At 53.3% G+C, this 13407-nt stretch overlaps 1 protein-coding gene across 1 annotated transcript in view; it reads right to left on the reverse strand.

The window, feature by feature from the left end:
- PSD3 (pleckstrin and Sec7 domain containing 3) overlaps positions 1 to 12175 on the reverse strand; it is a 75605-nt gene extending 63430 nt beyond the window's left edge. The window contains exons 1-4 of the mRNA XM_088530422.1: positions 12124 to 12175; positions 7049 to 8102; positions 4650 to 5033; positions 4438 to 4453 (exon numbers count right to left, since the gene is read on the reverse strand). Of these exons, the coding sequence (XP_088386548.1) occupies positions 4438 to 4453; positions 4650 to 5033; positions 7049 to 8102; positions 12124 to 12154 (1485 nt within the window). The 5' untranslated portion in view covers positions 12155 to 12175. The remainder of the gene's footprint in view (positions 1 to 4437; positions 4454 to 4649; positions 5034 to 7048; positions 8103 to 12123) is intronic.
- Between the last annotated feature and the right edge of the window lie 1232 nt (positions 12176 to 13407).

The following is a 13407-nucleotide window of genomic DNA, read 5'->3' on the forward strand; positions in this document are numbered from 1 at the left end:
GCGAGGCCTCTCACTGCCCATGCAGGTCACACTGAGGCTCCTGGTGCCCACGGAAGTCACACGGAGGCTGCCCGGTACCCATGGAAGTTGCACACGAGGCCTCCCAGTGACCATGGAGGTCACACTGAGGCTCCTGGTGCCCATGGAGGTCACACGAGGCCTCCCGCCAAGGTGGCTTGCGCCAAAGTGCCCCTTCCAGAAGGGATGGTTAATAATAATAATAATAATAATAATAATAAAAAGAAACAAAGCTCAGCGATAAACCAGAAAACAAAAAGACCTCCCACAGCTCACGCAGCTGCACTACCAGGGGGCATTTTGTGTGCTCCTCCTCCTCACTGCTTGGGTTTTTTTTTTTGCCCCTGTCACCTCCTGGATTTTCGTTTTATCTGCTTTGCTTCTGGAAGAGGCTGGGAACTGAAGGGGCCAAGAGTCAGCGACCCCTTTTTCTGAAACAACAGGTTATTTAGGAGCTAGGCGCAGTTGTACAAACCCTCACCAAGCTTGCACAGCACGTGGAGTTTTGAAAAGGAGGGAAAAAAATCCTAGCAAACACATGGGGCTGTCGGTGCACAGAGTGACAGAACTACTGAAAAAGGCTACACGTTAAATACACAAGTACCACAGTCATATACCCATGCTGAAAATGTGTGTGTGTGGGGGGGGTCTAGCTTGGACAAAAAAACAAAATGCCAAACGAAAACCAAAATTATGACTGACACATATTATGCACAGTATTGATAAAATAGGAGGAGAATCAGACCATGTTTAAACTGGCTTTATCTACCAACACATAGTTACTGAAAGCAGAGTGCCAGCAGAAAGAAACACTGGAAAAGCAGCAATATGCAGAAGACACAAAACGGCCTATGTTCCATTACCATGGGATTTTAAGAAGCCCAAGCCACAAAGTAACATGACCAGAATTTGCAGAGCACCAGCAGCACTTTTAAGATGATGGCAGGTGGCAAATATTTTGCGTATTTGTGGATTAACAGCTGCAGTGCACTTTTCCTCCTTTCCCTCCCGATTTTACTAATTCTGGCTGTGTTGTTCAGACAGGGACCACACCTCCCAAGATCACTCAGGAGGGGAAATGCCACAGCTTGGGGCTTGTTGGTGGGTTTTTTTCCCCTTTCTTGCTCGTGCTCAGAGGAAGGGAACTCTGAAGAATGCAGAAAAAAAAAAAAGATTAACCGAAACTCCGTGTGAAAGCAGAAGAAGAAGCAGGAAATCATCGGGGAGGGAACTTCACGCTGCGCTTGGACACACACTCGGCGAGTGGGACCCTGCGGCGCGGGAGCCGCTTCATCCCGCTGGGATGAGCGGCCACGACAGCCACTCGCTGCCCTGGTGCCTCGAGAGCACCTTGCAGGAAGCTGCTCCATAAAGCTGCGTGAAGACCCCCCGGGAAAGGCACCTCTGACACCCCCCAGGGCTCTCCCTCTTCTGGAAAGCGCCTGCACGGGCTGCGTTAGGACTTACTGCATCAGCCAGGGCCGGCAGCTGATAGGACAGCAGGGACGGAATATCCGGACACGGCGGAGCCCTTGGGAACGCGCCGCCGGCAAGCCGCTGATCGCTTAACTTTTCCCTTTTCTTCAGTTGCAGAGACATGTGACCGGCCTTCACATACCAGGGCTGACCCCTCCCAGAGCCAGTGATTTCCTCAGAGCGGGGAAGGATGTTACCCTCCTGCTTATTCACTGGAAGATTGGGTTTCGGTGTTATTCACTAAAACCTCACGCCATCTAGGGTCCATGTGCCACTTATGCGAGGGCTCCTTCCAGAGAGATGCAGGAGACGCTGCAGCATCCGGAGGGATACGGGAGGCCAGTGCCTGCGGACCTGTGGCCTGGCCTGCTCCCCTTCCTAGCAGATGTCTGCTCTCTTTTCCAGGTGCTACGGACTCTTGGCTTTCACATCTGCCTCTCTGCTTCTGCCCGGCACCAAAAAACGAGCTGTGAGTGATTTCAGCCTGAAAATGAACTGTCCCCGCTGCCTGCAGCTGTGCTTCCCCAAACACCCTTCCCCACACGCGCCTTACGGCCCTGTCACACCAATACGCAGGGAGCTGCTGGGCTCCTGGTGTCATTTTTTGGCTTAGTGTAGCTAGATGTGAAGTTTCTGAGGAAAGGGGCGGGCTTTTGTAAGCCCATTGCACTGCAGCCTTGCAAAGATGCCCCCTGCCTCACAAGCTCCCTTCATGCTCGCCCCGCTCCAGCCTGCAGAGCCAGATCCTCACTGCTGCTCTCCACTGTGGATGTGCTTCCAGGATCCTTCCCAACGCAGGGAGCTGCAGGCAGCTCCGGGATCCAGGGAGAGACCTCCAGTGGCCTCAGCGAGCACTGCAAGCAGCAGCGGACACTAAATCCTGCCCGTGGCTTAACATATCCCACAGGATGCAGGAAAAGCAGGAGGCTTGACAGGGCAGGAGTGGGATGCCCCGACCTCACTTGCAGGGTAAGGTGGTCCAAGTGCAACGAAAGCCTTCTGGTGTCCCCTCTCCTGACACTGTCTCTTCTGGTATCCCCTCCTCTGGTGTCCCCTCCTCTGGTATCCCGTCTCCTGTTATCCCCTCTCCCGATACGCTCTCAGCGCCAGGCAGACGTGCCTGATACCAAACCACAGCCCCCGCACGACTCACGTCTGGCAGCGCAGGCAGCGCTGGGGAAACAAGGTCGCGCGACAGGAGGCGCAAAAGGAGCTGCGGTGGCTGTAGCGCAGAAAGCATGCACATATCTGGCTGGAAAAAAAGAGAAGAAAAGAGTCTGGGGTTGCTTCAGGCTGCACAAGGACACTCCCAAATCCGTAGGAATCATGTCTGCGGTTCCGGCATCTACTCCTGGGACGACGGGGTCCCGCAGCAATGCAGTCTGGACCCCTCCACACCAACATCCCATGCAGCCCCAGCTATAACTCCACGACCTGTCCCTGCCTCCAGCACAACAGTGTATATGTGCTGGAGGCAGCCGTGGCCAGCTCGCACACGATACAGCACGGGAATCCCACGGGGAGGTGTGAATGAGGCTGCGCCCGCGGGAATGCCCTGGTGGGCACATCCGTGAGAGCCACGACGGCTGTGCAGCCTCCCGGGACCCGGCCTTAATAGGGAACTGTCAACAGCCACGGCAGCAACTCGCAGCTATCCCGCCGCTGGGGACACTTCTTCCTTCCCTTCCGTTACGAGGAGAAAGGAGAACTCAAAAAAAAGAAAAAGGAAAAAAAAAAAGAGAGAAAAAAGCTGTTGTTATTTCACTACGTCTGCAAACCCAAGCTGAAACGAGCTTAACTCCTGATCTGCATTAGGTAGATACCTAGCATATTTTCAAGCATTATCCAGCTCCACTTTCCTTCACGACGACGTGTGTCTTGCCCAGCCGACGCAGGCCCTACCTAGCAGCAGCTTTCACGCTGACAGACACTAGAGACCACACCATGGGGCAGCGGATCGGGGTCTGCACGTGTTGTGCATCTGCCCCCAGCTCAGTCCCACGGAAATACTGGGCATTCAGTGACAACAGGAGCTACAAAGGTTCACCTCAGTTTCTGCCTCCGTGTTGGCTGCAGCACATGAGCATTTCATACTTCATGCCTGTGAGTATTAAACAGCTAAGAGCTGCACAAGATTCGAGCACTTATTTTCCATGGGAATGACAGAAAGAAGCACTAGAACAACCATTAAGTGCTTTTGCCTGCTTTTTTAGGAGTAAGCTGTATCTTACCCCATGAAGGTAACTACTTGGCCTACTTTGCCTCAGAAGATTCATTTTACACTGACATGAAAGGAACAAAACGGATCAAAAGCCTCCCAACACGTACGTCCAAGAAAGCTCGGACTAGGGCAGTCCTGTCTTAGCTAACGTCCTTATCCATGGAGGATGGAGACTCAAGGTATCCCCAACACTCACGAGATCCCTCACCTCTCAACACGTGGCCACTTCTGGCTCCATCTCCCACTTTGTGCGTTGGTGCCCTGGTACCTCTTGGCCAACACATACTCAGGAAAGTTTTCCCATAAAATGAGTTTCTATGAATATGTTTCTTGACCACTTAGCAAGTTTTTGCTTGTGATGTGACTCTTCTCCCATCAGGTTTCCCTGCTTCTCCTTTTACTAGATAGGAAATAATGCTGTTTTTGTAGTACTGCATTTTTTTCCATCAGTCATTTGCACATAAAGGAAACAAATATCTAACAATCTCTAAACCCATGGACATAACAGGAGTAAGTTCTCGTCCTGAGTAAATAACTTCAGTATCCAGATGAAGAGCTGCATTTGGAAACAGGACTTTTATTTTTCCTAACCCTGCTTTTAGTAGACTTAAGCATAACTGCAGATGAACAAATCTTCATCTGCAGCAGAATATTAACTGTTCAAGAGAGGGATCCTAGGGGTGTTGCAATACAGCCCAGCCTTTCATTTGTACAAGTTTTACGCAGAGACCTACAGTACTTTCGTAAAGCAAACATGAGTTTTTCTAATAAAATACGGGTTTGGATTGCTGTCTTCAGCTCGTTATGTTACACTGGAATTATTCTGTTTAGGGAACATGCAGTGTTAAAGCATCAAACCAATGTTATGACAGTTCACTGAAATAAATGGGCATTGGAAAAAAATAAACACACAAAGTTCATCGACTATCTTTACCTGTCCAAGTGAGGAACCTCTGTGACGTCTCCTTTGAAGAGTGTTTCACTCACACCCCTTAGGCCATTGGAGATCGCTTCGTGGCGACTCCTCATTTCCCCTTCAGGGGGAAGCTTAAAGACCTCTTGCTGTCCCGAGGCTGAAGTCCTGTCCAAGAACTGGCTGCCTTCCTTCATGCGTTGCTGGATCATTGGAGTGAGGGGCATTTCGAAGCTGAAGTAGCTGTCAGGCTCTGAATACAGGGTCTCCAGGGACTCTGCGCTGTAATATAAGGATGCGTTGTCCAGAATGTTTTCAAACTGCGAGCTGTACAGATCCGTGGAGACATCGGAGTGCCTTACATCTTCATACCCTCCTATGGCTGCTTCTTCCTCCTCCATGATCCTAGAAATTAATCAGAAACAGAAGATTTAAATTCGCACGGTCAGAGACGGTGTGAAAGCAGCGGGGCGAGTTGCTTCTTTCTCCTCGTGCTGCTCCTTGTTCCCCTTGGGTCTCCTTGTTCACAGCTGGCACCGCATCCCTCCCTGCCCCAGTTCACAACTGGCACCACGTCTCTCCCGGCTATGTTACAGTTCTGGGGACACAAAAGGAAACAATATTGCGGGGAAAACAAAAAAAGCCCAGTATTGTCTGCCAGATAACACCAGCTGCCTACGCACAGAGAAGGAAAGCGCTCACAGTTTCAGAAGACCTCCCTAGCACCACTCCTGCCTGCCCTGCAACGGACTGCTCGGAGGAGAAGTTTTGCATTAAACCCAAGTGCTCTCCCCACTGGAGCAGAGTCTGTTGGCGCTGCAAGCCTAGGTCTTAGGCAAAACACTGATGTAAAACTCTCCAAAGCATATTAACACCAGAGGGAGCAAAGGCAGCCAAGAGATGAGAAAGCCAGAGCTGAAGAGGAATGCTTGGCCTTCTTGTAGATGAACAGATAAAAGCTAAGGTCATCCCGCGCTCCCGAAGCCAGCGGAGACGCTCCGGAAGCAGGAGGCCGCCAGGCCACGATGCTCAGGCGGAAGCGTCGAAGGGGCATCCTGGAGACGGGATGCACTGGACACTCTCCGTTCGCTCTCCGGCGCCTCGGCTGTAAAGAACAAAACCTGGCAGCGCTTTACCGGGTACCTGGTAGCGCTCTGCGTTCTGCCTAAGCCCACAGCGCCAAGGCGCGTGCTGAGGAGAGCGCTGCCACCGGCGTGCCCGCACACGAGCGCGGCCGCGGGGAGCGCGCCCAACGCAGCGGTGCCCTCACACTGCCCGGTGCCATCCCGCATGAGCCATCCCGCACACGAGCGCGGCCGCGGGGAGCGCGCCCAACGCAGCGGTGCCCTCACAGTGCCCGGCGCCATCCCGCGTGAGCCATCCCGCACACGGAGCGCGGCCATGGGGAGCGCGCCCAACGCAGCGGTGCCCTCACACTGCCCGGTGCCATCCCACGTGAGCCATCCCGCACACGGAGCACAGCGCCGCGGCCGCGGGGAGCGCGCCCAACGCAGCGGTGCCCTCACAGTGCCCGGCGCCATCCCGCGTGAGCCATCCCGCACACGAGCGCGGCCGTGGGGAGCGCGCCCAACGCAGCGGTGCCCTCACACTGCCCGGCGCCATCCCGCGTGAGCCATCCCGCACACGAGCGCGGCCGTGGGGAGCGCGCCCAACGCAGCGGTGCCCTCACACTGCCCGGCGCCATCCCGCGTGAGCCATCCCGCACACGAGCGCGGCCGCGGGGAGCGCGCCCAACGCAGCGGTGCCCTCACACCGCCCGGCGCCATCCCGCATGAGCCATCCCGCACACGAGCGCGGCAGAGCTCAGCTGGCCCCGAAGGATGCACACACACACAAAGCTGCCCTGTTGATTCCAGCTCAATCCCAGTCCAATTCCCACTGACTGCAGCAGTACCTCCAGGTCAGAGCTCAAGCATGGGATGAGTTACTACTGTTTTGATTGCATGAGAAAACCAGGCAAAGCGGGACGCCTTCCTGTTATTTAAGCAGGGAGTATTTAATTGCCACTACTTCTACCTTCTCAGAACACGCGGTAGTTCAGCTGCAGTGTCTCTGCTTCACAGAGGTGCACGTGCTGCTCACGCACGACATCCCCTGCAGCCTGCCTGAGGCCAATCCAGCAGGACGCACAGAGCCAGGCCCGCAGGCTCCACGCGCTCAGTTACATGCCAATCTCCCAGACCTGGGAGTGACTCCAAACTCGGGCCATGCGGCAGGGCCAGAGCTCAGCCCTGCTTCGCACAGGGGCTGGTGGCACCAGCCACGCCACGTGCTGTGCTCCCCAACGCTGCACGCACGGGGCAGGTGCTGGCACCTGCAAACGGGCAGCAAGCTCAACCCACACAGCCCTGGGAAGGGAGCAAGCCTGCCCGCTCGGCATCCCCAAAAAGCCACTTTACCTGTCCTTGCCTCCTGCAACCTTGGTGTCTTCACCGTGTTTCTCCTCCTCCGTCACAAAGACGTCATCCTCCCCGCTCTCATCCAGCAAAGCCAGAGGAGTAGCTCCAGGGACAGTTCCCGGCCGCAGCTCTTCCCAGACCTCCCTCCAAGCACTCTCCGATGAGGAGAGCAGTGCCGGGGAGACCATGGGTGGTGCCGAGTGGCTGGGTACTTTGGGCAAGGCTTTCCTCTCCACAGACACAGCCTCCCGCAGCGAATGCTTCTTCCTTTTCTGCTCCTCGGCTTTCTTCAACCATAAGATCTCCACCCCTTGAAATTCTACATGTTTGCTCACAGCTGCCTCTTTCGGGAGCCTCCGCTCGGGGCCCGTTTGCATTTTGCCTTCACTGCACGCCGAGAGCTCCCCGGTGGGCGCCCACCCCGGCGCTCCGCAGGCTGCTGCCTCCGGGGTTGCTGCAGATGGTCCACGACAGCTTGTCTCCTGCGCCGCGGGGACCTCCTCGGCTCTATTGCTGACGGCTTGCGAGGACTCTGACTGCTTTTCTCCAGTCAATATTGCAGCCAGATCTTTCTCTATGATCAAATACGTTTTTTCCTCAGCTGTTCCTTCAGATGGAGGAGGCATGTCTGAGGGTTTTTCTTGGCCTGCTGGAACTGGTTCTCTGGCTGCCTGCGCATTTTGGCTGCCAGTAACCCTCTCTTTTTCCATCTGCGTCTCCGAATCGAGAGGAGCATTTGCCTTCTCTTGCACCTTTGTTCCTCCCAGCCACCCAGGGATTTTCGCACCCTCTGGCAGGTCACCCCCAGGTTGCAAGCTCTCCTCTGCGACGTGCAGCCGTGATGCGTTCATGTGGGGTCCTGTGCCCCGCGCAGACGCAGCGCCCCGGGCCAGCGCCTCGCAGGGCACCCACCGCTCGGGGCTGCAGACCACGGGCTCTCCTTGGCGCTCACAGGAAGTCCTCGTGGAGTCTCCGCTTGCCTCTATCGTGCCATACTCTGGAAACTCGTTGATGATGGTGTGAGGGAGCAAAGTGCTACTTCCATGGCCACTACCTGCAAAGAAAAGGAAAGAAATCACGGATTTATCCTCTGCGTACGCAAGGAAAGCGCCTGACCTCCCCTCCCGGCACTCAAGGAACAGTGTAACCATGCTCTCCCCTGCAGAGAAAATACCGGTCTGTTTCAGTCACTCCTGCCTGCTCTCACACTGCACTTACCCACAGCTGGCCCTTTATCACAGGAATATTTGGGCAGGCTACTTTAGACATTTGCCTTGCAAAGGAAGAAATGCCAAAAACGTCTGCTACACTTCAGAAAGCGTCCCACTGGCCCATGAACACACAATTGCCAGATGCAAGGGCTGAAGAAAGCAGATAGTCAGAGGTTTAACATTCATCCACAGCACGTGCCATACATGCTGGTTTTATTTTTGAAGGATTTAAAGGATTCTAAGTCATTTCCATTTACCAAGATGAAACACAGCGACGATAACTAGTTACATCCCACATATTCTACAGTTGCCACAAAACCAATTAGCTAAATTACAAGGTGATTAAGGGGCAATTTTACTTTCTGCCAGAACCACCATATTCCTCCAACAACTCACGTAATTGACAATCATGTCAGAGTGGTGCCCATACACTTCAAAGCTCACACATCCTAGTCAAAAAACAAAGCCAGCGATGCTCAGAAAGCTTGTTCCCCCTCCCACTGAGTGATGTTTTTCCAGTTACAATTGTTGTAAGTAGGGGGAAAGGCTGATGGTCCTATTTTCGAAAGAGCCGAGCACCCAGTGTCTGCCATTGTTCTTGGGTAACACAGAACTCATTGTTCTCTGAGGGACCTCAGGATGACGCACTGACGAGCACTTGGCCTTCTCACATAACGGCCCGAGGATGAACTGAGATTTTGGAAAACGGAGCCACATCTGTGTTTGCTGCACACTTCTGGGAAAAAAATCTAGCCTGAAGTATCAACCGGTTTAAACAAAACAAAAGGGGCTGGATCCAAACACCTATTCTGAGCAATACCCGGGAGGCAGCTCCAGGGCTCAACTCACATTCGGAAGCGCTGCCCTTTCTGGGGTATCTCTCTGGGCACTATTTGCAAACAGATTCCCATCTTCCCTCTGCACTGCCTGGACACTAGCCATTCCTGAGAGGGAATGGGGTAGCTGTGCTGAGCAGCAGGCCGAGTGCGAGGTGAAAACAAAGACGGTTTAATGCCCGTTCAGCATTAAAGTCGCTCGCATCTTCCCACGGCTTCCCGACAGAGAGAAGCAGCTCGCTCACCACGAGGCACCCAGGAGCTCTGTCCACGCAGGGGAGCAGAGCACCTTGTGCTGGACCAAATGACAGCCTGGGAATGAGCCTCGTTGTGGTCTCTTCCCAATAGGTTCCCTGGAATTTCAGTTCCATTGATATAACTGCTCCAGAATAAAAGTTTCCTGGGCCAGTTCTCCATGAACTGCTCAGATCCATTCGAAACCAACATCCGAACTGAACAGTGACCTGGACTGAAGAAGGTGATCTCGCGAGGCCGTCAGGAGGAGTGATGCCCTCTTCACTGCTTTATCTCAGCGCACTTTCACCACAGGGTTTCAGTCGAGCACCCCAGGGCGGATGGTCTGGAGAGGCTGAAGAAGACCCAGGTCTTCCTCTCCTCATGACCACGACCATCACCTTCCCCGTGTGTCAGGCAGCCCCACACAAACCACACGGCGGCACCCAGCCTCACTGGCCGTGACAGGCAGCTCCTCACTGACCTCCAACCCACGCGCTTTGCGGAGCGGGCACCAGATCATCTCACAGGGACCCTGTGCTCCTGCGCACCCATGGGCCTGCCATCTCTGGGGACACCCAGCGCGACCCCCCTCTGTGCACATCCTCCTCATGGGGCTCCTCACCACCGACATGCTGGAGGCCAAGGCCTTAAAGGGGCACCACACACAAACCTGACCAAGCAGTGAGGCTCTGCCCTGCCAAACGCTTCTGAACTGACTTCACGGAGAAAGAATCACAGGATCACAGGATGGTTGGGGCTGGCAGGGATCTCTAGAGATCACCTAGTCCAACCCCCTGCTCCAGCAGGGACACCCAGAGCACGTGGCACAGGGTGGCATCCAGGGGGGTTTGGAAGATCTCCAGAGAAGGAGACTCCACAGCCTCTCTGGGCAGCCTGTTCCAGGGCTCTGTCACCCTCACAGGAAATAAGTTCTTCCCCACATGGTGGTGGAACTGCCTGGGTTTCATCTTGCACCCATTATCCCTTGTCCTATCACTGGTCACCACTGAAAAGAGTTTGGCCCCATTCTCCCTACATTCTCCCCTCAAGTACTTGTACATGTTGATCAGATCTCCTCTCAGTCTTCTCTTCCCCAGGCTAAACAGGCCTGGCTCACTTAGTCTTTCCTCATATGATAGATGCTCCAGTCCCTTCATCTTTGTGGCTCTACGCTGGACCTTCTCTACAAGCTCCACATCCCTCTTGTCCTGGGGAGCCCAGAACTGCACCCAGTACTCCAGGTGCGGCCTCACCAGAGCTGAGCAGAGGGGCAGGATCCCCTCCCTCGACCTGCTGGCAACGCTCCTCCTGATGCAGCCAGGATCCCATCGGCCTTCTTGGCCCCGAGGGCCCATTGCTGCCTCATGGTTAACTTGCCGGTGGCCTTTCCCCAGCTACGAACACCAAACACAGTGCTGGGCATCTCTGTCTCTCAGAAGGTGGCCAAGAGCAGCAGCAAACCATGCAGAGCAAACACCTGATCTATCTGCCTCCATTAACCCCCACTGTTGAGCAGACTTCACCTTCTGCCAAACCTGGTACGCTCAGGAAGAGTTACACACATGAAACACCTATACACATCTTCATACAGAAGATGAGAGCACAGTCCTGGCCAGCGTGCTCTAGCTGAGCCGGACCGGATGATCTCCAGCAGCCCCTTCCAAACTCAGCTTTTTGGTGACTCTGTGAAATCTGCAACACTTGCAAAGCTGTAAAGACTCCAACTGGGCAAGAGAAAAACACTTTCATGTAGAAAGTAAAGACTTAAGACTTTTTTTTTTTTTTTAACACTAAGATCACAGTAACATCGCTCTGGCAATATTTCCATTCTAACAGTACGCAAATGCAAAGAAGCAGGATTCTTGCCTTTTTATCCTGGATAACAAATGCCCAATTCGGGTCCCAACAAAAAAGCCACGTTGATGTGGCATTACAGCACAAGCCCGCCCTGGCTGCACGACCTAACACCACGCACGGCACCGCCGAGCTCTCCATCCCTTGCAGTGAAACACCAGGAGCTGCCACCTGCTCCCGAAGGGCACAAAACCACCCCGGGGAGATCCCGGTGCCTCATTCCCGGCAGGATTTAGTGGAGCTGGAGCTCTTTAAGGGAAACTCCTCCCTTACTCCCATCCACCACCACAGCATCATGTCTTGCTGCAGCTACTGGCATATCCTGTCCGGCCCCATCCCCCAACATGACTGCATTACAAACAAGGCTAGAAAAGGCAACAACAAAATTTAAGGACTCCACTGAAGATGAGCAGGGAAAAAAAACACCCACCACCACCACCAAACAAACAATGAAAGGACACACACTCTCAGGTAACATCGATTTCTACTTTGCATTGAAGGTGGCTTCTTTCAACAAAGCAAAAATTAAAAGGAAAGAGAGACAGAGAGGGAAAAAGGAAAAAAAAAAAAAGCTAAAATAGCAAGGGGGTGAATGGCTAGGAAATTGATACAGGGCAAATATAACGTAAGAGCAGCTGGCAGCCTTTCCAATGACTAGAGGATGAAAGAATTCATGCCTTAAATCAGCACTGGCATAGATAGGATATTTCATAGGTAAATAACCATTGCATTTAAATCAAACTTGCCTACAGCATAATAAAAGGAAATTCTAGGAAGCAAAGCACACGTTACAAGCATAGACAGACATTTTTTTTACAGTTACATTTTTATAAAAGAATGGTGTGAGTGTCTCTCTAGTCTACACAGTATATATATATATATATATAAGCTAGCTAGAGAAATTAGAGATATTTGCTTGAACAGACTCCTTACTCACAGAGGTTACTGTAGCTCCAGCAGTTACCCATTGGTCAAAGAAACAAAATGCACAGATCATCAGTTTATCTATAACGGTATCAGCTAATTCAATTGCTGCTGTTCTAAGTCAACTGGCATCAAAATAGTTTCGAATTTCCTGGCCGCTGCCGCCCTGCACTGCACACAGTGATGTAAATGGAAGCTTTCTGACTATTATGAAACTGATGGGGGAACTGCAGTCTCATTTGGTGTATCGCAGGAGCTAAGGAGTCCACCTTGGCAGCTTACAGGGGTGAAAAAACACTCCTCCAGCACGCGAGCCTGTGGATGTGCCAGGAGGACGCGCGGCGGCCGCGCTCCCGGCGGGATGCCGCGAGCTGCCCGCGTTGCTCTCACAGGAGAAGGTGCCTGGCAGCACGCTGGCGTTCCTGCACCGCGAGGGGAGGATTCGCAAAGGGGCACAGTCATCTTGCAGCTCTCCTCCGCACAACCCCTTTCTGCTCGTCGTAAGCAGCACGTAGCTGAGGCTGCGTGCAGAATCATGCCAATCATATATATATTTATATATATATGTATATATATGTCATGCTCATTTCGTGTTTTTCCTTTAAAAACACTGGAGTGCAAGCAATAAAGCAACATGTGCTTAAAGGGAAACCGTCTCTAGGTGACAAAGGAACAAACCGCAGGGTTCTGTGGAGTTTTATCATCAATGCCCCCTTCCCAAAGAGCTGGAAGGGCACCGGGCTCCTGAAGCCCTTTGACCATCAGCTCCCTGGGTAGCGGGAACCCTCCCGATTTACAAAACCTGCCCGGGCTGACACGGAGCGGCCCCCGCCGCGGAGCGCGCGGAGGCTGCACGGGCGCCGGCCGCCTTGTGCCGCAGCCCCTTTTCCAAGTGATGTAATTCCCTGCTCCGCCATCGCTCCGGGCTGGCGGGCGCCCTTCGGGATCCGCGGGATTGCAGCAGCCCACAGCAGAGCACGAAAACCCGGCAGAAATGTGGAAAGCCGGGCAGGAGATCCATGCGCTGGAAGGGGTTTCCACGGGAGTGTTGCTTTACACCCTTCTTACATCTGTTTCTGGCAACACCACATGAGCTGGACCTCTTGCCTGCCGCAGGGCATTCTCACATTGGGTGAGAATATCAGGATATCAGGAATCGCTCCGCTAGTTAAGTCAGGTGATTATATGTCATTCAGTTGTCACCACTGGAAATAGAGAGATGGAGGAAACCTCCTATAGGAAGAATGTGAATCCTACCAATTAAAACAGCAATGACAAAACCAGCATGTGAGAACTT

Source organism: Tinamus guttatus, unplaced genomic scaffold (assembly GCF_059628265.1).
Source record: "Tinamus guttatus ecotype Peru unplaced genomic scaffold, ASM5962826v1 Tinamus_guttatus_pri_ptg000372l, whole genome shotgun sequence".
Taxonomy (NCBI): Eukaryota; Metazoa; Chordata; class Aves; order Tinamiformes; family Tinamidae; genus Tinamus; species Tinamus guttatus.